Source organism: Phasianus colchicus, chromosome 10, assembly GCF_987193195.1.
Source record: "Phasianus colchicus chromosome 10, bPhaCol1.hap1.1, whole genome shotgun sequence".
Taxonomy (NCBI): domain Eukaryota; kingdom Metazoa; phylum Chordata; class Aves; order Galliformes; family Phasianidae; genus Phasianus; species Phasianus colchicus.
Genome location: NC_143445.1, coordinates 2,221,407 through 2,245,997, shown reverse-complemented (window position 1 = coordinate 2,245,997; position 24,591 = coordinate 2,221,407). Strand labels below are relative to the sequence as shown.

The 24,591-nt window shown below is 46.9% G+C and overlaps 2 protein-coding genes across 2 annotated transcripts in view; one reads left to right on the top strand and one right to left on the bottom strand.

The window, feature by feature from the left end:
- The window catches only part of AMER3 (APC membrane recruitment protein 3), a 34,494-nt gene extending 32,265 nt beyond the window's left edge, over positions 1-2,229 (bottom strand). The window contains exon 1 of the mRNA XM_090146968.1: positions 2,098-2,229. The gene's annotated coding sequence lies outside the window, so the exon portion shown is untranslated. The remainder of the gene's footprint in view (positions 1-2,097) is intronic.
- A 17,297-nt stretch (positions 2,230-19,526) lies between these two features.
- On the top strand, positions 19,527-20,567 carry GPR148 (G protein-coupled receptor 148). Its single transcript, XM_031604960.2, has one exon. It carries the CDS (start codon positions 19,527-19,529, stop codon positions 20,565-20,567), a length of 1,041 nt encoding a protein of 346 aa, XP_031460820.2.
- Positions 20,568-24,591: the final 4,024 nt, after the last annotated feature.

The following is a 24,591-nucleotide window of genomic DNA, read 5'->3' as shown; positions in this document are numbered from 1 at the left end:
TAATTAATGTTCATCTACCCCCAAATCTTATCAGCTGTCTGGCTTGGACACTCTCTCTTGCTTGTTTGATGTGTGATTTATAACTAACTGTCTTTCCTAGAGAGTAGAAGTTAGCAGAATTCAGAACACAAAGTTGTATTTCAGGGCAGCTAAGAGAGCCCTTTCCCCTTTTTCACATTTAGTCTATTTATAAAACTGGCATGCTGAGGAGCTGGGCTGCTCTGCCTTGCTAAGCTTTATAAACCTGGCATAGTTCTCAAGTTCATTAAATTTAAAAAGGGGGAAATTGTATTTGCACTGCTTTTGTGTTCTAGCGTACAGCTCTGGAATTAATCCAAAATCCCTTTTCCACAAGTGGCTTCATACCAATGAGACTTCTGATCCTGAGCATCGATTACCTTTGAGAACGTGAGCCCTGCGTTCCAAAAGGAAATGGTAGCATCACTACATTTCTTGACAGTATGTACCTGGCTGGGGCATCTGAGCACGTGTAACCCTTTAAATGGGCACACTTTCAAACAAAGCATGTTTTGGAGCATCTCTTGACAAATAGTACAACGGGAGAGGGAAAGAGCTGAGCGCTGAGCCGTCTGGATCCCCACCTCCAATGGTGAGTTACCCTTGGGTGGGTTTTGCTGTGCGCTGGCCGAAAGCCCTAAAGTGCATCAGCAGACAAGAGTGAGGAGCTGAGAGGCTCCGCTACTTGGAACATCAGTGGATGCTGCTCATTAATAATGCTTAGGATCCAATCAATTAGCAATGCGTAAAGAAGAGCTTGTGCTCCCAGTGAAGTGGAGGTTATTCTGGGAATAGGACCATTTATTTACCGTCAAAACCCTTCACGTCCTTAGAAGATGAGTGGTAATAATAGAAACGTTTACTAAAAACCCTGAGTATACATTGCATTCAATGCCTGCTGATGGGTGGTGAGATCCTGCTCACACCACTGTAACACTATTTCTAGTAACCAAATAAGCACAATAGTTCTTATGAGGAAAAACCAAAGAGGATTTTAAAGCTCAGCTTCTCACTTCCTCTGGGTAGTACTCATCTCTATCAGAAAACAGAAAAGAGCAGGGGGAAGAGGATGGAGGGCGTAGCCAGGGGCAGTCGTGGCTCACAATGCAGGAGGATGCTTCTTTCCAAAGGAAGCCTTGTGGCACACAGACCTGCACTGACACCGCTCCTCTCAGCGCTGCTGGTGGCTGTATGTCATCACTCCCCCCAACCACCCGTCCCTCTGGGTAACCCGGGATGCCCAATTTTTCACATAGACATTTAGGTCAGGCAATGGCTTTCTCTCTAAAAAACACTTCAGTTTTTTTTTTGTTTGTTTGTTTTTTCTTATATCTTATTTCCACCAAGCAGACAAAATAAAACCTCATATTCCCAGCAGAATACTAGAAGGATGCGTAGTTAAATGCTTAATCTTCTTAGCTATGTGCTGTAGAGAAGCCTGAGCCTTCCTTTAAGCCCTGCCAACTGCTCTGTGTAGCTCTGGCTTTTCCATAGTAAAATTAAGCACGTTCCTACTCACAGCATCCCGACAGGAGGGGTCCCAGGGGCAGAGGCAGAGCCCAGGGCAGCCCAACCTGGTGTGAGACCGTGACAAAAGGAGGCTCTTCTCCAACAAACCCTCCGCTCCCTTCACCCAGTTTTCTTCTGAGCCTGAAAGAAGCATAACTGCTTGAAATGTTCTTGTGCCGCGTGAAAGGCAGCATCAACTCCTGCACAGGGAGCTGCCGAAGCAGCAGGCTGCTGCTAGCAGGGAGGCAGCTGAGCAGAATCCCCTGCTGCGTACCTGAAAGAGAAGCAGGGCATCTTTTCTCGCCCTGGCCATCAGCCTGTTGTGCGTTAACCCTGACAGCTTTGGCTGTTTTCAGTAGTTTATTGCTTTAAGAGGAGATTGGATGTGCGTTTATGTAAACGCAGGCGTGATCTCGTCCTATGGATGGAAAAATAAGTCAAAAACAAAGCTTTGAAAAGAAGCAGTCACCCCAAAATAACAGACCCTTGCAGTCTCTGTGAGTGTGAGAGCACAGGGCTTGACATTGCACCAGAGCAAACAAGAAGGCAGATGACAAAAATCCTACTCACCGCGCTTAGCACTGAGCAGAAATCCTCTCTCCTAGCCCTGCTATGAGGCTGGTCTTTATCCTGAGGCTCCGGTGATGCTTTTCAGATTCAGAGGGGCTGGACCACTGCTGCTCTCCAGTGCTACTCTCCACCCCCTGTCTTTTCCTCCTCCTTCTTTCATCCCCACCCCCTCATTCCTCCTGCTTGCAGCTTTCCATACCTTACATAGATTCTGGGCTTCCACATGTAGCTTGATTTAGGAAAGATGAATATTTCAGCCATCTGCTTGGTATCACGGAAATGCCTTCTTTGCTGAGGAATAAGAGCCCAGGAGGGAAGCCTGGGAGTCCTGAGCCAGCATTTCACTTCCCCTGTACACCACAGCTTATTACACAGGGAGGAACACATCCGAATCAACATCATTTCTCACGTGGATTTTTGTTTCTGACTAGGATTCGGGAAAAGCAGTCATAGCGTGTTCGCAGGTGAGAGAGATGATGAAGATGGTGCTTCGTGAGGCTTCTGTTTGTGCTAAACTTAGAGAGGATTACGTGAGCAAAGTGGTGAAGGGGTGTGTGTGAATAGCTCAGCTGCCCAAAACTGGAGCCTCACACTGCTGCCACCAAATGTGATCTACTGATATCCCCTTAGAGCCAGCCTAACTTCTGCTTTGGTGTGCAGTGATGTCAACATCTGATGTTACATCATCCTTCAGTACGGAGATGAATTTATTATCGTCACAAACACCGGAGGTTTAATTGCACACTGGCATAACACTGACTTCCTTGCCCCAGCCCTTTCCCCATGAAGACCTTCCAATCTGATCATATGTCCATTGACCCTTCCAGATCCCCTGCCTTCCCTTTCCTGCGTTTTAAAATACATTTCTAGGCCTCCTAAATCCAAAGCATGTGTTGTGAAGCAGTGGCTTAATCCACTGCAGCAGTTCACCATGCACTGTAGTTTCCCAGTACTGACCTATACAGAGCCAGCATCACTGCTCTGGCACAACAAGCAGGCTGCTCTCAGGCAATGGAGTGAAGCAGAGAACATTCAGACAGATCAATTCTGTGCAAGCATAGCACATCCTCCAGCTCTCTAAGAGTCAGATGGGTGTTTGCTGAGAAAATGGTGCATCAGACAGTGAGTGCTGATATCTTCTCTCTCCCACATGGCAGCAGAAAGGGAACAAAAGCCAAATGCTTCTCCTTGTTCTCATCTCCCTTTTCAGTGTGCTTTAGATGTATCTTGGAGACAAGGCAGGGAAGGAGCTTAAACTTTTGTGCTGTGTAAGATTCCAGAACTACAATGTCAGCCAGTTAGCACTGCAGGAGGCAGAGATGAGTGCCCCTGCTCAGAATGGCAGCCAGAAAGCCTTGCTGTCCTTGGTGGCAGAGAGTGGGAAGTTGCATCTTGAAAAACATCTGCAGTCCAGTCCAGTGTGCAACAGGCAGAAAGCCCTTCCGTTACCTACAAAGGCTAGAGGAGGAAGGAACGAGTAGCAGGTGAATCCTTGTAGTTCTGGCAAGCAGATTAAGGGCAATCATGAGAAAAAGTGTGTTAAATATGAGTTGATTTGATGGCTTTTATTCTGCATGAAATATTTGTTCTAATATAAGAAGCAGCCTTTCTTCATAAGTGGTGTATGGTTTCAGATGGTAAATCAGCCACAGGTTTCAGATGGTAAATCCTTGCTCTGCAGTGATGTTGCCTTTGAGAGCCTCCAGTTGGTGCACTCTGTTTTGAAAACAGGGGACTTTAAAACTTCAAAGTCCTTCTTTGTACAAAGTGATGCCAAGGCCTGCTGGAAATGCTGGCAGATGTGAGATTCAACCAAAGGAATTCTGTGCCGATTCAGGGCTGAGGGCTGGTGTTGATATTGTCCAAGAAAACCTGGAAAAAAACATGGTTTCAGAATTTGGACCTGAAAATCATGCATGCACATTATGTCTGTGTTGAATTTCTGAACTCCAAAGTGTACATAAGAAAAGGTGTACCCAAGTTTGCCACGTGGAGAGAGAAACAAACAACTGCAAGTACCTAAAATTTGCCTGTAAAGCCTACTTTATGTTCAACTCAAGTTCAGTAGAACAATCCTTAATGATACAGACAAGTGCATCTGGTCAGGAAGGAGCTCCTAGCTCCTGTAGCATTTCAAGTGGTTCCTGTAGAAGCTCTCTCTCTCAGACAGAGTGTCACTGCTCCTCAGGGATGGGGGCAGCTGTCATACAAGTCTTCCTGTCCCACAGATGGTGCCCAGTGCTGTTTGCTGGAGCCATTAGAGGAGATTGTACTAGTCCTGATTAGATATCTAAATCTGTTCATAATCATTCAGATAAAACAGCTCCTGTGATGAGAGAACCCCAGGTATTAGGGTGTTTGTTTATTTTAGAACATCCACTTGGAAAAACATTTCCAATTTCAGGGCCTTTTGTTCCTTCCTACAAGGAAGTGGCCTAAATCCATCGCTAAGGCAGTACATAGTTGTAGCTGTCCATGGCCATAGCCATCCATAGCCTTAGTTTTCATGGGAGTACATCACAGTCCCATTCCATGCACCAGTAAATATGCAGTACATTGAGTAGCAGCTCACCCATGGTACCTTTATGCATTGCAGGGGAACTTTTTTCCTACCCCAATACTTCTCAACTTATAGTTCCCTGAACTGTGCTTCTCTGCTATTCCTTCATTTCAGGCTATTTCTCTGTGGCTGTCGATCAGGTTCAGAAGGTTACCTCCTGGAATACCTCATCATCCTCTCTGATTAATTCAGTCTGTCCAGAATTGTTTCAAACATTGGTGGATATGAAAGAGATGGGAAATCAGAAAACTGCAAATGAGTGCAAATGAGGGGCATGTGGAACAGCTGCCATCTGTTCAGCAGAAGCACACTGCCCTTGGCATGGGGAAGGCAGAAGAGGACCCTCGAGAGGAGAGGAATGAGATTTGATGGTGTGGCATGAGGGCAGCAGGGATTCCTGGTGTACAGCAAGGAGGACTGGGGGAAGGAGGAGGGCAACCCATGTGGGGGCTGGTATGGAAACACAGAGAGGGATGAGCAAACCCAGCCTGCCAGAGATGGGAAGGCTGCATCTCCCCAGTGTGGGCAGCAAATGTTGGCATCGGGTGAATGAAGGCAACTTTTAGCAGGAGAAACTCACAGAACGCTGTGCTGTTTTATCATCTCTCCTGAAAAAAAAAAATGTAACCAACTCTTTGAGCCCACAGAGACTCGGAAAAAACTGTTTGCTGAGGCAGCAGTATTTGTTTCTGGGAATGACTCTCAGAATGAATTTGACCCAGGCTTTTTCCTGCCAGTGAACGAACCAGTGGAGAGTCTAACAACTTTGATCTGGTAGAGTTTTCTGCTAGTATCAGCTTAAATTTAATAATTGATGGATCCGTATCGGTATTTCTTGCTTTTGCAGGCTGCAGAGGATGGGTAATGGGATACAGAGGATTTTCTTTCCAGACGTCTGGCAGATGACGCCGCCAGGTTGAAGTGAACAATCTTTGCTACTTATCTGACTGTTTTCCACGGCCTGCATTAAGTTAATTGCTACTCTGTTCTCATCTACTTGGGGAGCAGCAGAATTTAGGATTGTTACTAATAACAGTGCTTAGCACAGAAATAGAAGGGAAGGACATGACGCCTTGAGAACCCAACTGCAGAAATGTTAAAATACATATATCCAAGTCACATATTCAAAAGTTTCTCCATTCCAGATATTGTAGAATATAAGAATAGGGGGAAATTCATTACTGTGAGGGCGTGAGGCCCTGGCACTGCTGTGCAGAGCTGTGGGTCCCCATCCCTGGGGGTGCTCAGGGCCGGGCTGGGGGTCCCTGGGCATCCTGAGCTGGAGGTGTCCCTGCCCATGGCAGGGGTGGGACTGGTGGGCTTTAAGACCCCTCCCAACCCAAAGCAGCTTATTGAACTGCTGCTGCCATTAAAAGATTTTCACCGTCTCAAATGCGAAATTATCATTCAGCAACATTTTCTCTGATTCTGCTGGAGGAGATGCTTGTGTGATGACTTGAGGGAATGCTATAGGAAATCTTTAATGACTGTTTTGTGTGACTTCATTTCCCTGCTTAATTTTGGATTGTTCTTTGTCAGAGATCATAATTAATCCCTCTGAAGGCTTTGTTAAAGGCTCAGCCAGGAAACCAAAAATGGAAATACAGGTGAAGTGGCCATAGATACACAGCTTCAAATAACAGGCTGGCCAGCAGTGAGGGAGCAGCTATTTCAGTGGCTCTGATGTAATAATCTTTCAGGTGCTGAAGTGGGGATCCATGAAGGGCTAAAATTAAAAAAGCCACCTCAGTACAAGATAAATGAGATGCTGGATAATGTTACCGGGGCAAAATGCAAAAGCACAGCAGGCTGAGATCCACATACACAGGCAGGGATGCTAAACATTGAGCAGGACAGGCTGCTGCTCCTGCCTCTGCCCTGCACTGTTGGCATGCTTTTATGTTGTATCTGTAAGAAAAAACAAATTGCCACACAGACTCTGGCACGGTCACACTGCAGATAAGAGTCTTGTCACAGGATCTCACAAATGAGTCCTCATGGGCAACACAAAGCACATCGCAAATCCTGCCCACAAGAAAGAATCCTCTTGGCTGTGGGACCTCAAGGAAAAAGAGCACCGTGTCCAAGATGCCAGGTGCGACAGGTGCACCCTGACATACAGTCCACTGTCTGCCAGTCCGTATTCCAAAACAGGCAAACAAAAGGGAATTTCAGAGACAAAAAATGAAGGCTCTGCAATCACCAGTGGTGCCCTTGGTAACGGTGCCATTGCAAATGCTCATGGCTGACATACCCGATCAGACATTTTGGAAACAAATCTGCATGTTGGATCTGTATTGGTGGTGGCAAGTAGCATGCCAAAACCAAGTGTCATTTTAAAGTGGCGAGATGCATGTCTTAGAATAATGCACTGGCTCTTAACAGCAGCTTGCTAGCAGACCTAGAGGTGCTGTTTGATGGTGTGTGTGTGCTTTGCTTTCTCACCTCCTGTGTGCTCAGTGGCAGTGGCCAACACCAGCAGCTTGCTGCCTGCTACTGCCTGAGTGGTCCACCCAGCTGGAAGGTAAAACTTCTGAACATGCACCTTGAATTCTCTTAACGATGTCTGTAGTAAAAATACAGCATTACACGTAAGTCTCTTCTGATAGTGAAGCATGAGCATTAATATATTTCTTCAGTTGCAGCGGAAAGAAGAGTAACACTGGATGAACCCCTGACAGAATGCTTCATTAATGTATGATGAGTACTGACAGTGCCAAGGTCATCATTTGGTTTGCAGCTACACTAATTACCAGAAGGTTTTAAAATAAGGGGTTTTTTTATAGGTCTTCTAGCTGCCAGGGCATTGTGAGCGGGGTGATTTGTCAGGTGCTATTCTTTGAGTTTTATGCTCTCATGGCATTGGCACTTCCATTGCTCTGGAACAGAACAATCTCTCCCTGGCTGTTTGCTTTTTTCACAGAGGGGTTATTAAAGTTTCCAAGCCAGCTGATGCACCTAGATAGCACTCAAACACAAAGCTGTTACATTTTTCTCTGCCCAATGGACAGCAGTCCCTTTTCAACCAGCAGCGTCGTGTCAGCAGAAGCCAAGCGCAGTGCTGGGGGCCAGGAGCAGCTCATCCATGGCCAGGAGCCTGGAACCATGGCACTGAACTGCAGCAGAGTGATCTCCTATGTTCCTATGTGCTGGCACAGCTGGCAAACATGTGAAATAGGACACAAGCAAGGGTAAGAAGAAGGAAAGAGGCTGAGTGCTCCATCACAGCTCTGGCAGAGCTGCACAGTCAGTCATCTGGAGATGGGCAATGTTCAGAGAGCCTGGCTCATCCCTGCACACCAGAGTGGGCAAAAGCCAGCCACAGAGTGGCTTCTTCCTTTTGCCTGTTAATGAGTTCCAGCCAAGCAGGAAGTCTGGGCTGACACATAGGTATGTGTGTCGTCACAGAAACTGCACGAGTGGCAGAACGATGGGGACCATGATTTCCTCATTTGTTGCTCCATCCCTATGCTCTGAGTACCAGAAATGTCACTGTGCCTTGTCATGCTGCAGGTCTTCATGACCGAAACGTGACTTTGAAGTTGTGTGTTGTTTTGCCTGATGTGTGCTGCTGTTCCACCCAAAATGGTGCTCTGATGGCAGTAAGGAGATGGAGACCAGGCTCTGCACAGCCCAGCACTCAGCTACCTTCAGTGCCCCAGGGCTGTGGCAGGAGACAAGAAGAAAGACAAAAAGGATCACTGGAGACAGATAAGGGTAGTAGATACCAAAAGCAGTCAATCAGTAACAGGTTACAACGTCCCAGTGCTTCGTGACAGTACTTCAGCTATCAATCAGTACATCATGGGGAAAAGCAAACAAACAGAAACATCCTCTGTTAAAGGGGCAGTGGTTCATAAGCTTTAATGCAGTGGTAACTAAAGTTTGAGAAAATGGTAAAAACCTAAATTTTTGTCCAGACTTACTGAAATTCTAGCTGTTTTCCAGCTATGTGATGGGATTCCTAGGTAATCTTGCAGCTGCTGCAGGACCCAGCTGCAAGCATGAACCCGAACCTCTCTGAAATGGCTCAATGGCCCCAACGTTTTCTATATTATCACTGTTCTTTGACCAGAGAATCTGGCTCAGAACACCTAGTATCTCTGCAGAAGGTACTGAGTAGCTACCCGATGCATTCAGCCACACAGCAGGCATTCAGCACTAAAAAGATGCTCTTGCATTTCCGCACCATCCCAGTGCCGTCCAGTAGTTGCACTGTGCCTTTTTTGAATGTGAATTAGAGAGAACAAAAATTGAAACCAGGTTATTTGGTTCTTTTTTTGGCTTGTTTGTCTCAAGGAAAACTTCCTAAAGTGATCAGGCAAAGGAAATGAACTGTAGGAAATACACTTTTGTAGGAAATGATCCTGCAGCAAGCAGGGTTGACTGTTCCAAAGGCGCATGAGTGGATGCTGAGCGACCAAGCAGGAGCCTTCTGACTGGAACGGGCAGCTCAAAAAGCACATTTCCTGGAGTGCTAAAAGGAAGAACGCCTTTGCTAGGAGGTGGTGCGAAGACAAAGAGACTTTCCACTAGATGGCCCTCCACATCAAAGCTTGAGCACAGCCTGTAGATGGTGGACAGTTTTCTTGGCTCTGAATTTCATTTTAAGCTTGTCAACAGCAAGAGATTCAAAGAGTCCCAACCTTTCTGTTCTGTGATTCATGCAGACAAACTCCAGGCCTGAAACCAGGCAGTGCCATTCCTGCAACTCTATACTGATATTAAAATACCTTGTGCTTTTTACTATCAACCCGTACTCAGAATATGTATACTTCAAATCCTCGCAGAGTGCATCTAGGAGGTTCTCTGCCCACAGCCAGCCAGCGGGAGGCCTTTTTGGAGGTTATTCCTTAGAGTAGATCAGAGAATGCTTCCTTACATTTGTTGCTCTGGGGCACCTCTGGTTGTCCAAACACCACCTTCCTGTCTTTCTTATGCTCTGCTGATGCTGCCTGCTGTTTAATTGCAGGATGCTTGACACAAGTCTCATCTTCCTGCCATGAGATCCTTGCACACACAGCCCTTCCAGCGCTGCTTCTTCCCAAGGGAGGGCTCACAGCACAGGAGTACAGAGCTTCAGAGCTTTGTAAATGAGCCTGGTCGGCATGTAACAGTGACTGCATTCAGTCCTGCTAATCTACAGGTGCTGACAAAGGGAGTTTCATCAGGGAGCTGGCCAGAATTTAATGCAAAACAGATCACTGCTGCTACCTGGATGACTTGTGCACAAACAGCTGCTCAGTGCACCTGCAGGCACCACTCATCACTTTAAGAGATGGAAACGCACATGGGGAAGTGTGAGACCAAGGGTAAGAAGTCACTGAGGTTGGGCTTCCTAATGTTTGGGGTAAGGAAGGGTTTGAGGACTAGGTTTATGGGTCAGAGGTGGCACTGGAAAGATTCAACAGAACAGTTTTGCATCCTGCCTCAGCGCAGCATGCACAGCCCAGAGCTGGGAGCTCTCACTGCCTTCAGTCACTGCTGCTAACAGTGGAAGCTGGGTAAGCAAGTTTAGGAAAGTCTGTGCTAATACAAAAGCAAATGTCTTCCTTCTCATTTTGTGAAGTGACATGTGGGCTTTGGGCCTTAGGCTCAGTACAATTTGAAATTAGTTGTTTGGCTGGAAAAGGGCAAACAATGGTACTAACTGCTGCCACTGAATTCAAGCTTTCACTAATAGGGTGTAATGTAAGTACAGAGCAGTCATCAAGCAATGCACGGATGGATTAAGAAGTTGATACTAAGTGCTTACAAAGAATAACAAAATAAGGAAATGCATTTTGAAATGTATTTTTGTGAGTAGGCAAGAACTAGAGTATTTCCTGGGGAGGAAATGCAGCCACTTCACAAGAGAGCAGCTGAGTGTCAGTGTGGGCCCTGCTGAGTTCTCTTTGTCTCGCTGTGCTGCCTTCAAGGGGCTGGGATCAGTTTCTTTTGCTGAGAAGGGTGGTGTTGCTAAATGGTATTATGATAACATAATGAGAAATCAGAGGAGCTAAGTCTTGACAAGGCATCCAGCTCCAGTTAATTAAAATAGAGAAGTCCTACCATGGTGCCAAGGGAAATCACAGAAGCACAGATGGGGAGATTTGATTGCTTACCGGGGATTAGCATGGTTAGTGCAGAGGTCTTAAACAGACAAAGGGACAATCTGGACAACTTCAAGGCTGGAACAAGCAGAATCAGCAGCTGGGAAGAGGTGTAGATGTGGATTGTATGTAAGGCAATCGCTGACAGCATGGATTTACAAAAGAAAAGGCAGGCCACAGTGTTAGCCCAACGTCATATTTATGGGAGTAAAGCCTGGAAAAAAGGGTATTTATACCTGGTCGTGACTCTTCATGGTAAAGGCAATTCTGTATGTGTAGCAGAGCCAGGTCCAGGCCAGCCCTGTGTAACAAACCACCCTGAGCCAAACTGTTCCCAGTCTTTGCAGGATGGCTCATTCTTTTCCATGTTACAAGGCTGAGTGGTCAGAGCACATCTCAGCACAGCCATGAGAGTCATGGAGTTGCCTGTCACAGCTCTTCTGGGCTCTGGCAGCAGTAGCCAGCCTGCCCTACATGGCAGGGGAACGTGTACATCACACGGGATGAGGCTGCAAGTGGTATTTACTGCTCAAAGCAGCCAAAATCCTCTTGTCTCCAGTCTCACAAGAGACTTTAGTGCAAAAACGTAAGTGGATCATAGAAAGGCATCTTCCATACTCTGCTTGGTCTGACAGCCAGGAGCCAGGTACATAACAAAGAGAACCACGGGGAATGGACAAGGGGGCTTGGGAATGGTGCTGTGCGTGTGGCCCACACTGGACCCCTGCTGGCTGTGCCTCTCACTCAGCACACGCTGGCAGTAATCTCACTGCCATATGGTGGCTGTGCCAGGCACCTGCTCCACTGTGTGAGCTAAGGTCAGCATCTCTCCGCAGGCACAGGAATTTCAGAGACCTGGTGCTGCTTCAGCTCCTGTGTTACCCAGCTCCTGTGCCCTGGAGCTGGAGGGGCCCCTTGGCCTCCACAAGGACTCCTTCCCCAGATGGGCACTGGGCCTTGCACTGAGCACAGCGGGCACCACTCCTTACAGCCCACCATCAAAGGCATGAGCAGGAAGAGAGAATGCACATATCTTCTTTCACACTGCCTTTCTCCTCCCACTCCTGCTTCTGCTCCAACTCTACCAGTCATGAGTGTGTTCCCTAGTGGTTGGTATTGGGGTCTGTCCTGTGCAATGTGTTTATTGATTACCTGGAGGAAGATATTGAGTGCACCCTCAGCAAGTTTGCAGGTGACGCTAAGATGGGAGGAGGTGTTGATTTTTCTGGGGGTAGGAAGGCCCTGCGGATGGATCTGGGCAGGCTGGATTGCTGGGCTGAGGCCAATGGGATGAAGTTCAACAAGTCCAAGTGGCAGGTCCTGCACTTTGGCCACAACAACCCCAGGCAATGCTACAGGCTTGGAGCAGAGTGGCTGGAAGACTGTGTGGAGGAAACGGACCTGTTGGTCATTGCTGAGCTGAACATGAGGCAGCAGTGTGACCAGGTGGCCAAGAAGGCCAATGGCTTGTATCAGAAGCAGTGCAGCCAGCAGGAGCAGGAGGTGGTTTTCCCCTGTACTGCGCTGCTGAGGTTGCACTTGAGTACCATGTTCAGTTTTGGTCCCCGCACTGCAAGAAAGTCGCTGAGGCCCTGGGCATGTCCAGAGAAGGGCAACAAAGCTGTGCAGGATCTGGAGCACAGGTCTGATGGAGAACGGCTGAAGGAACTGGTATTGTTCAGTCTGGAGAAGGGGAGGCTCAGGAGAGACCTTATAGCTCTCTACAGCTGCATGAAAGGAGGCTAAGGTGAGGACTGGCCTCCTTTTCTGTATAACTAGTGGCAGGACAAGAGGATGGCCTCAAGCTGCACCAGGGGAAATTCAGGTTAGATGTTAGGAAAATTTTCTTCTCTGAAAGAGTGGTCAGGTGCTGGAATGGGCTTCCCAGGGAGGTGATGGAGTCACTGTTCCCAGAGATGTTCAAGAAATGTTTAGATGTTGTACTGAGGGTAAAACATGGTTTAGGAGGGAAATATCGGTGGTAGGTGGACGGTTGTAGTAGATGATCTTGGAAGTCTTTCCAACCTTGGTGATTCTATGATTCTACCATGTTTCCTTCCATGTTACTTCCTATGTTTTCTTTGTCTCCTGTCTTGCACAGGGCCTGCACACCCTCTCCAGGTGCAAGGGAGGAGTGGGACTGCAGAGCTGTGTCTGGGGTCCTCCTGGCTGATGAATGGCCATGGCAGCACTCACTTGCCTACCTCTATGTTCAGACTGTCTCTACTACCCTTTCTTCTCCCATCTTTCTTCTGGCATTTCTTGCGCTCTCTGCTCTCCAGCCGTCTGTCTCCTTTTTCATCAAACCACACTGTAAAGTATTTCCTTTATTCTCCTGTGCACTGCATGGCTTTTTACATGAAAGAAAACACATTAGGACAGGGACACAGCCGGAATACTTCTGCTTTTGCCTGCCTATGGCATTCTTTTGCTAGTGATGCTGGAGATCAGTACTGGCAGTGGGTGAAGCAGAGACAGAAGAATTTAGGTGCCAGCCATGGCCTGAGCAGTAGGAAGGCTGGTGCTCTTTGAAGGTTGGTGGATATGTTTGGCTTTCCTTTTTGAGAAGCTTTTTCTCAGAAGGAGCTTTCTCCCTGACCTGGATGAGGAGTCAAGGAGCCACAAATTCAGACATGTATTTCTAGTTCTGCTCATAACTCCATGTGATCTTGAACGTGGAGTTTATCTGATAGCTGATAAATCCTCAGGTTAGAGAACTGTGGTAACTTTTTTTACTTAAGGTCTTATGTTTATGTAAGTAACTCCCATTTTCATCAATGTTGTATACAGTTTGAAATTCTTCTAGAATTATTAGACTGGTGAAAGTTCCTCTCTGTGAATTAAACAACCTTTAAGAAAGACTGGTATTTTAAAAACAGACCTTATTAAGAAAGCCATTGATGCTGTTTTGTAAATATGTGGCTGAAAAAAGGCACACAGGAGAGATCCTTCAATCTCGCAATCTGTGCAGGATGCTTCTCTCCTGGGGGAGAGCAGGTGGCACCTGGGACTTCATGGCATTTCTTTTTCTCAGGTTGTATAATTTATTTAGCTTTTTATTGACACATCGGTCATACATTCCAAAATCCTGTTCTTTTGACACCCAGCTTAATTCTCGGTATTGCACCTGAAAAGCTTGTTTGGTACAAACTTTGTCTTTTGGCTTTGTGATCACCAAGGTGATGGTATTTGGAATCAGAGAAAGTGATTTAGCCTCAGTGATTGAGTTTTCTCAGTCTCTCAATGCCCCCTGTTTTCTTTGGGAAACTCATTAAAATTCTTCAAAGCCCTTTCTAATCCCTATTTTCTTCTCCTGTTTTGTCTTTCATTTGACCTTTAAAATCACTGTAATCTGATTTTAGTTCTCACACTTGTTTCTTTACTTCCTTACCTCTATTAAGTGACAAGCTCGATTTGTGAACTTTGTGCAGTTCCAAGGGCAGTGTGTGTGCATCTTATCTATAGCAAATACCAGGCAAGGCATGGAATGGCTTTCAATAATTCTGGAGACAAATTGCTGAGGCACGGAGATAGCTGGAAATAAATTTGGGGCAGTCAGGCTGTACGGCTCCAGCTGTACAGCTTCTATCCAAGTCTTCTATCTGAGATAGAAGACTTGCAGAAAAGCTAACAGGAAATATTGGAGGTTTATAAAAAAGTTGTCTTTTGACTGACTTCCTATTAGAATGAGGAGAAAATTAAAAAACCCATTCAGAAATACAGTATAGGTAATCTATTCTGACTCCTTGCTTGGTGCTGGCAGCTGCTCATTTCCTCACACAGAGAATATGGACATGGACAGACACAATTACAGCTGGTAGTCCCTTCCCGCTGGCAGGAGCTGGGCTGCTCATGGCATTCAGCTCTTCACAGCACAGAGAGCTTCTCCAGCCCTCACTAAGCCCAGAATGGGGGAATTTAGGGAAGGAAACCAAAGGAACTGGTGCAGCACTGGAAATATCACCATGAAACAGCAAAGCAGTGAAAATGTTGATTTAGTTGGATGAAACCAAGGCTGACCAAAGGCCTTTCTGTGCTGCTGTCCCTGGGCTTGCAGCCAGGCAGATCGGTCACTGGGGCAGACACAAAGCATGGCATCGTTTCTCAGGCCAGGACCCAGCACATGATGCTGGAGCCAGCAGCCTCGTCAGCACCCAGCCTAGTGCTGAGCTGGATACCTGGCGGCACCCAGGAATCCCAGAGGCAAACACGAGCGTGCAATGTGGTCACACAGTTCCTCTCATAAGACAGTCTCCTGGGATGCAGGGCTGGGGAAACCCTGGCATTGCTGTGGTCAGCTTCCCATTCCTGCACAAGTATGGCCATGGCAGCAGTAGGGTTTCAGTCCGGGTGAATTGGTTAAACTGAATTCTGCATTAAATAGGAAGCTTTCCTGTGTGTGCACAGTGAAGCCCATAGCAGTTACTATAAAGACAGCAATAGTTCTGACCTTTTTTGTTCAATTTAACAGTATCTGTTTATACTCAGTATCAGACTATGATAAAGCACAGTCCTTGCTGGATTTACAGCGTTCAGTATGACTGAATGAATGCCTTCTTAGATCTCCCAAACTCAGCAGATAAGAGAGCTAAGCTTTCACTGGGATACTGGCTGAAGCAGAAATGAGTAAAGTGATTAAAAGCATATTATTGTTTGAAAATCAATACAGACTGTAAAGTAAGAGCCAGAAGAGAGGTTGCTAATACGATAGGTCTGAATCAGCAAGATACGTAGAAAGTGCATCCACCTAACAAGTTTACCAGAGAACATTAAAAAAAAATAATCAATAACTAGAGCATTAAGGGCAGATTTACAGGAAATTGCAGGAGAACCACCCGCTTTGGTACCACAAAACACTGAGCACAACAACAGTGAGGCAGCTGTCTAAATTCAATATGCTCTGCAGTGATCTTCAGATTCACCATCTCCTTGCAAGTAATCCCTTGCCATCGTTAGGCTGTGGTGGGCGAGTGCTGAGTGCAGGATAAGCAAGGCTTTGAAGCTGGGCTGTCCCACAGGCGCTGCAGCACTCCCTACATGAAGACTAAGTGGGAGCCCTGAGCTATTTCCCATTTGCCACATGCAAACCTGCTTCCAACCACTGCAGGACAACTGGCAAGCTCATTCCTTTGCTTACACTTTGCATCATATACCTGCTTACTCTTTCACAGCTGCAGAACTGGATTCTTCAAAGTGATAAAGAATTACTTGTTTGGTAAAATTCTCCCATTTCAGTATTATAACTGTAGCAGAACTGAAGTTCTCTGCAGAATAGTGCTGTAACAGATTGTCCTGCAGCCATTGCTCTGCAAGGGGATCAGTGGAGAACAGGTGAAGCTTTGTCAGAGCTGCCTCTTTTGCTTTGAACCTCGTGGTAGAGAGGATGTCAGTGTTCACTACCCTCCCAGTATAGCTGGAACACCAGACCTGTGATAAGTAGCTCTTTTATCCCAGAGGAAGGAGTGACTCTGCTATAAGGAGGTTTTCAGGCCTCGGGAAAAACATTTTTAGATTGAAAATGGTTCCTACTTGCTAGCTCAAAAACTCTGAGCAAACAAGTCCTTGAGGTATACATCTATAGAACTACAGTGATGTTACACAGCAATGCTTGACTGCATTAGCCCTGCTGAGTATTGCTGATTTTTGTTTTTGCATTTATTTTTCCGTCATCCAAAAGCGTGCAGTTGATATGACAGTGAGTTTCTTCACATTGAATCCTAACCAGCGGCTGGAAAATATATCTGTGATTTCACCCAGGATCTTCCCGTTCAGATGGCACCTTTAGAACACCAGGAGCTGGGTGGCAGGGTATACTTCTCCTGTTAAAAGAGGTCTGAAATTTCAGTGGGAGGTGATTTGTTCATGCTTAGCTTTCTTGGGTTTTCTCCTCTCCATTTTGCAAGAACAGTATAATTCAACAGTTTGGGTGCTAGAGTGCTGCTTCCTCCTTAAGGTATTAACCGTGCTGTGGCTTGTTGATAGATACAGGTCAGGATCCTGAAGCCAAATATATCATCACATCAGTACTGTATAAAAGCATACTTCTCAGTGGAGGTAGGACTGAGGCAGGGAAGAGTCCCCTTCTGTTTCGCCTACCCAAGCACCACAGCCACTGAAATGCTGCTCTTAAAATGATGGTTGTTCTTCCTTCTATCCCTTTGTTCCATATGGTGCAGCCAGTCGAACTGTCCTAACATACGGCTCCATGGATGCCAGCTATCAGCGTGCAGAGAGATGAAATGTGCACAAGGCTTATGACAGATACTGAATTTCACAAGCTGTCTGCTGTGTGCTTTGGCACGCTCTGAGGCAGCATGTCCACGGCACAGCACGTCCTTCTGCGAGGTGAGATGGCACCACCTCCCATGGACAGAGCCAGGCTGAATTGCTGTGTGCCAGCAGTGTTCATGCATGCTGGTAGTGCTGGGGAAACAATGAATACAGTGATGCCATTGTAAGGAGCGAGCTGCGTTCCCACGGCTCCTGCAGCAACAGTAGGATCCATATTGGTTGAGAGGAGGAGGAAAGTCATAGCTGGAAAAAGAGTTGGATTTGACAGCGCTGAGTCTGGGAGGTTCTGGTGGGCTTGTCAGGACTATCAGAAGGGTCTTCTGAACTTAGATACCTTTATTTTTAAAGATAACTTCAAAGCAGTTGGGCAGGCAGCAGATTTCAATGGCTACATTTTGACTGCTATCTTGGTGTGCATGAGCTCTATGTTTCAAATACGGAGAGAAATCCTTTGGTGTTCACCATTGCTTAAAAAGCTTCAGGACAGCCCTGCAGAGCTGGCGAGAAGAGCACCTCGAGCAGGGAGGTGACAAACCTCTACTCTGTAATGGGATGTTGTAGCAGCAGCGCTGCTTGGTGTGGTTTTCAAGCGGGAAGTGACTGCAGGAGGTGTGGGTCGTGAAAGAAAGCAATGCTGCTATGGCAAAGAAGACTTTAAACCACAGCAGAGCAGTGTTGAAGCAGCCTGGTCAGGTGACAGTCATGTTTCCTTCCTCCTTGCCCTGCCTGCACCGCCATGTGCTCGTTTGAGACTGTTAAGTGCTTGCCAGCACAGGAATTGCATCTTCAGCACAGTGCATGCATCAGTCATCCCTCACAGACATGACGAGCAACAAGACAGCAAGTGGGATTTCTATATCCATAACAAGGAGGTGTACTGCAGGCAGCCTGGTGCTGCTCCTGTTCTGCCTCTGGCAGAGCCTGGGAGGAGGAGGGAGGAGAGTCTGTTTGTCCTGAAGCACAGTGGCCATTTCTCCCCTCCCTGCTCAGGAAAGTTCTTTGTTTATCCCAGGGATGTGGCCACCCAGAGAAGTCAAATCTCGTGCTGTTCTTTCAACTGCTTTGAAAAAATGACCCAAGACTGTGTCCTTCTCTGTTTGTTTCCTGACAATACACAGACTCTGCACTACTATCAGAGAGGTGAAGGCCTTATTCTTGTTTAAGGCATGCACTACAGTTCATTGCATACCAACAGCCCTAGCAAAGAACTCAGAATGAGCACTTTATCATACACCTTTATTGGGAAAGTTCTTCTTTCTCTGTGTCCATCTTAATCATTGCAAATTTTTCGTCGTGCAGCCTAGAGCATCTTCCTCACCCCTGGTTTTGTCCCTCTCAGATCCAGCTCATTGCCTGCATGCTCTGTAGTTTTCCTAATTTGAGATGCAGCCAGTCCCTGTCTAACTTTTTATAATCTACTTCAAATCCACCACTCTTTTCTGTATAACATGCAGTACCAACACATAAACTCTTGTCATTTGCTCTACAAACTCAAGCAATGTTGCTTACTTTGCATCATACAATGACTGTATTAATAATCTTTTTTGACTGACTAAAATGTTACTAGCCAATGCTGAGCCTATGAAAAAGAACAACTTTGCTTCTGATCAGATCACTTCTGGGAGAACATAAAGAGTTCTCTTTCCACAACCCAGATCCTTCACATTCTCTTGCTGCATCCCAAGCTCTGAGATCTGGTGGTAAAAGCAGTGCAGCACAGCAGAAGTGTGCTGGTCAGCAAGTCAAGCATTGGTCTCAAAAGACCAATGGAAAGCCAGGTGTGCTTCAGGCATGTTACTGCTCGTGTCACTCATCCCCACGAGCTACAGATTGTAAGTCAACTAGCGAAGAGAATTCAGTATTTGTATGCATTAATAGGACAGGGAAAGCTTGTTGTCTATAAATAAGATGCTTTGATTCACTCCTCCATAAATAGAATCAATTAATTCATGAGAGCCATTCTGATACAATTTTACAACAGGATTGAAAGCCATCTCTATTGATCTCTTCAAATCGATTGTGCTGTTCAACATGAATTGGTGCAAAGCATCATTTGGTCATCTTTATGACTCTCCTACATTGGTACACTCGTTCTGTATCATTTCACATCTGCTGAATTGAGCTAATATCCCATCTGCCTCAATGGAGTGATAATGTTATGAGCTCAAACTCAGATTATGGTAATGAACAACCCACTCATTTCTGATCAGAGAGCTACTGAGGGATTAGATTATTTTTTAAAGCTTACAAAGGTTCATTCTCTACTAAACATCAGGTTTTGCAGAAAGAAAAGTAATTCTTCGCTTCAGGCAAAATCATTTTTTGGCACCGCAGAATTTGCTTACAAGGCTCCACTTGCTGTTCTTGAGAAGAGCCGACAGAATTGGCTGGGAAGTCTTTTTGCTTCCACAGGCATCTGCCCATCTAAGGACTCAGCACATAAGATCTTGCTGTTCTCCAAGTCAGTCATATAAAATCCTAAGAAAATGAGCATCTTCTGTACGTCAGTCATAAGGATGAATGCGTCCCTCCAGAGACAGTCCAACATCTCCTCAGATTTGGAAGTTTCTTCATATTATTTGCTGGAGGAATGGACTCTCAACACACCAGACACAAACGTGAAGATGTTTTTAATCCCTCCCATCGTCTGCCTCGTGGCAGGCGTCCTCATCATTCCTTCCATCTTGTTTGTGATCTTCTCTAGGTTCAACATCCGCCAGGAGACGAGGTACATGCTGCTGGGGAACGCTCTGCTGTGCGACCTGCTCTACCTTTTGCTCTACACCCTGTCAGCTGCTCTCAGTACAGCACATGTAAGCCTCCCAAAGGAAGCCTGCGTTCTCCAGTTGTTTTCACTGGCCGTGGCTTACTGCGGAGGATTGTTCACAGCTGCTGTGATGGTTTTGGACACGTACATAGCTATTCTGTTTCCTCTGCGCTACGTTGCTATTCTGCCTTCTTCACGAACGAGGAAAGTGATTGTATTGCTGTGGGTCTGTTCTGGGGTTCTCCCCGGGGTTTTCTTCCTGGTGCTATCCAGCACTCACAGCTTTGTGCCCTGCGTCCTGGAGATGTGCGCCATTCCAGTCATAATATTGCTAACTCTGAGCGGGACCAGTGCAGTGAAACTCAGTTTCTGGCTGTCTGTGATGGTTATCTTTCTCTTCCTGTCCCTAATATTCTGCTGCTACGGCGTTCTTTATTTTAAAACCAGGCGATCAGGTATATGGGAGAACATCTGCTCCAGAGCCAGCGTGACATTCTTAATGCACAACACTGTGTTCTTCTTTTATTTCTCTCCGCTCTTGGTTCTGTTCGTGGAATCATTCTTGTACGTTAACATTGTCATTGGACTGCAGACATCAATTTGGATCTCCCTGACGATCTGTAACGTCCTGATGATTCTGCCTAAAGTTTTGTTCCCCTTTCTGTATGGGCTTCGGTACAGAGAGATCTCAGCATCTCTCAGATCCCTTGTCAGAATTAAGCGTCTTCACCTGGTGTCACCTGCTCCATCTCCATCCTGAGGCAGCACAGCAGACAGCCGCATCCTTGCCTCATCAGTGTGTAAGCCTGTGGCAATCACTCAGCTTCTGTCAGAAGGCCACGGGTCTTTCATCACATCACAGCTGGGATTGCAGCAGATGCTGCCCCGTGAAGCTCCAACCTTCGTTCTGGTGTTGGAGGAGATAGTGAGTCAAAGTCATTTCCACCCACCTGTGGCAGATGCCCTTCCAGAAAATAGAAAATGAAAAACTAGGTGGTGTGAAGCAGAGGGGTGCAAAGCAAAGAGGGTAGCTAGGGCTCTTGACAGACCACCTACACGAGCAAGATCCTTGAACAAGTGTGCTGGGAGCAGAACCACTGTTTTTTTCCCTGACAATGTATTCTTGCAAGGTTGGTAACTGACATCCTATTCTATAAAGCATCTGAAGGAAGGTGCCTCTGCAAAGCGCAGCGCCGCGCAGCACCGCATGCTGTGCGTTATCCTGTGTCTGCCTCACCGGCTCTGCCCGACCGTCTGCCAAACAACGTGCTCCCATGGGGCTGGGCTCTGCGCAGCCTCGGGGGGCAATGAGGGGCACTGGGTGCCCGCCTCACTGGCTGAAGCAACTGCTCGTGGAGTTGCAGGCTAAAAATATCCCTTCAAAGAGATGTGATGTTGTTTTCAGTCTAACAGTGATTACCCCAGAGATCTGTTCTGTAGCATGTCCTGCAAACTGCCGTGTCAGCACAGCTGGGGGGATACATTTTGTTGTGGAGGTGGGAATGAGCAGGGATGTGATGGGGCCGTTCTGTGAAGGGACCTCCTTGTGTGAGAGCATCTTGAAGCTGAAGTTGTTGCAAGTGAATAAACCATCTTTCATGTTTGTTTCACTCGCGGCTCTGTGCTTCCCATGTGTTTATCTGAAGGAAAGTTAAATCACTGAGTAACCATTTTGTTTTCTGGGAAGAAAAAAACCCTCTTCTCAATAAAACCCTCTTTTCAATAAAAAAGTAGGACCTCACAGCCGCTTTGATATTCTACCCAGATGAAGGTACTGCAGACACGGCCCACACCAGCTGTGTTTGTGTAAGGACTTTGGTTGCAGCTTATGAGGGTCTCCCATAACACAGGTAAGGGTGGGAACAACACCTGTGTGCTTGGTCAGGTGCTTTCAGCACATGATCAGGGCTGGAAGGCGTGAGGATGCACCCTGCAAGGCTCGGTCCTGGACCACATTGGTACACCTCTGCCTGGTGGCCAGAGTGCCAGTAACGTACGGGATGTTCTCCATGGAATATCCTTTCAAGCTTTATTGCAGGAAGCTTGCCTATTTTGTAAATGCTCACACTAAGTAGTGAAGAAACTTGTGTGAATAGCATGGAGCAAGGCAGGGCCATAGCTGACTTGGTGTAGCTGCAGGTTAGCAGTGTTCAGTCTTCCTGCTAACCTCTGTTAATCACAAGGCTAACTTCCAGCACAGACTCAGACCACGCTGCGATGCCAGTTCTGTACCGCTGCCTCATGGATGTATTTAGAGGCTGCTGGAAGTTTGGCATCACACAGAAGGACACTGAATGCAGGAGGAAGTGAACGAGTGATAATGGCAACTTTATGTATGTACCAAGCCTGTATATCATAAAGACCAAGAAAACAAAGCGCTGCTCTGTGGAAATGGCCCTTTGAGAAAGGTGAATACAGTCATCTTGTACATCTCCTTGGACTTGTTGCCTAGAATGGGGGTTTGCCCCATTATTTATTAATATATATTAACTAAAATAATTTAGTTGAGCTGCAATTAATTGGTTTGAACAGGAATCCAGACAAGGCATCCCCATAGAGAGCCAGTGCTATCTTCTTAATCCTTTTGAATGTAGTTCGACACTGGACAGGCAGGGTTTTCTAAGTGACAAGCTATATATTAGCTCCTACATGGGCTGCTGCAGTGCTGTTTGATGCAGAAGCAGTATGTTACTGCATGCACGGGAGGAGCACATGGTGCACCCAAACCATTTACTTCCCACAGCTGCCCGCACAGACTGGAGGGGTCACAAGGGCAGGGTCACCAGCACGACGTTCCTATAATTCTTCATTCTCATAAATGTCTTGAGTTTCATCCTAAATATAGTAAGGCTTCCCCACTTACAGTGATCAGCAGCCTTGTAAGGATGTCTCCAGAGAGCTCTGGGAGTTCAGGTGGAGGCTATTTACCACAGCCCTGCCACTGACCTCCTTGAGGTCATCAAAGTGTACTTCTTGGATGTCAGTCTGTCTGCCCAGCTCATTAAGTGAAACAGAGAGCGGTCAACTCTTAAATGTGATTTGGCAGCTGGGAGCAGTAACTCCTGAACAAATTGCAGTAGCATAAGTGCTGCACTTTAAGGTGTATGCTGGACTCTAAGGTGTACCCCAGATGTATTCTCAGTTCATTTTTCTCAGCTTTTCTCATGCTGATGTCATCACTAAGCTCACCACTACCATCCCTCTCTCAGCTGGGTTCACAGCCCACAGGCTGGGCTGGGAGCTGGGAGCTGAGAGATGGGAGCTGGGAGATAGAACATGGGAGCTGGGAGCTGGGCAGCACTGGTGGAAAGCTCCATCTGTGATTCATGTGTGATCATTGCCCTGGGAGGTAGGTGTGTGTGATAGTTGGGGAAAGCCAGTGACAGGAAAAGGATTGCAGGGTTGCTTGAAACAAGGGCTCTGCTGCATGCAGCTCTGCCCTGTCTCTGGGGGCACAGAGCTGCAGTCCTGGCAGTTTGTCCACAAACCTTGTGATTTTGGCATCTTTGTGAAACCACTGGTGCTGAATGCTTTTGTTTTTCCAGTAGTCCTTTGGATTGCGACATGAGAGAGGTGCAATCTGAACGGAAGGAACAAATCTGAAGGACAGAAAACCACAACCCTGTGTGAGCTGCTACAAAAGCATCAGAGCTTCCAGCAGAGCTTGGTGCACTGCAGGAGGAGGAGGCCTGGTGCTGGGCATCACGGGTGCCTGGAGCCACATGAATGACACCAGGGGCTCTGATCTGTCTCTGCTAAAGGAGAGCAACAGATTGTGCATTCTGAAGTGATCCTTCTCAAGCAAAAAAAATACATGCTTTGCTGCTGGTGTTGCAGGGTGAAAATCAGTGAGCCTGGGCAGGCCAGATTGGTCCGTCCTCGTGAAAACACACTGCAGTGGTTTATGTAAGGGACATTTCCTCGTGTCTCTGGGAGGCAGAGCTGGATGGGACAGCCTGGAACAGTGCAATCAGGAGAAGTGCGGCCCCTGCAGAGTGAAGGGCGTGAGGGAAGAGGATCAAGGACAGCAGAGCTGCAGGTGGAAGGTCTGTAGGAAGAATTAGAACACAAAAATGTCAGTCTGAGCTAAGATTACAGAAGTGATCTCTGAGGCATGGGGTACACTGAGGCAGGATTTCTATCGAGCTTTGTGGGGAAGGACATGAGGGGACCTCTGGGGGCACCCACTGCCACAGCTGTCACACAGTGCAGCCCTGTGCAGCTCTGAGCCCCTCCACAGCCTGAGTGCTCTGCACCTGGGGTGCAGAAACCCCCCACTTTTGTCTCAGACCAATATGAGAGATTCTGCTTTTAGTACTGTATCGGGCAAAAGGAGAGAGGAGGAGAGAGGCCGGAGGGAGTCAGTGCTCTCTGCTTGCACAGATTTGTTTTGTGCAGTGTTTTCTGTTTTTGATTTCATGGTGAGTGCTCTTTCCAGCAGTTAGGCAGGGGAGGAGGGATTAGAGTATGTTCCCAGCCTTTGGCCAAGAGTTTCCCAGAGTGTCCCAGGCATGACCTCTTCCATGTTTATTTTCCCTTCTCTACAACTGACCCAGATGCCGAGACTTGAGCCTGCTGGCATGTTGCACATTTGCCCCTTTTGGTACAGCATGTGACAGTCCCAGGGATCAGGTCGGCTGTAGTACCAGGAACTGTTTTTCTTTCCAGCAGACTGTTCTGTCCGCTGGCGTTCCAGGAAGCCCAAATCCAATAGAAAAAGCCTGGTGGAGCACTGCCATCCAGCGGGGACGGAGCGGGGCTGGGGCAGATCAGGACATGCTTAT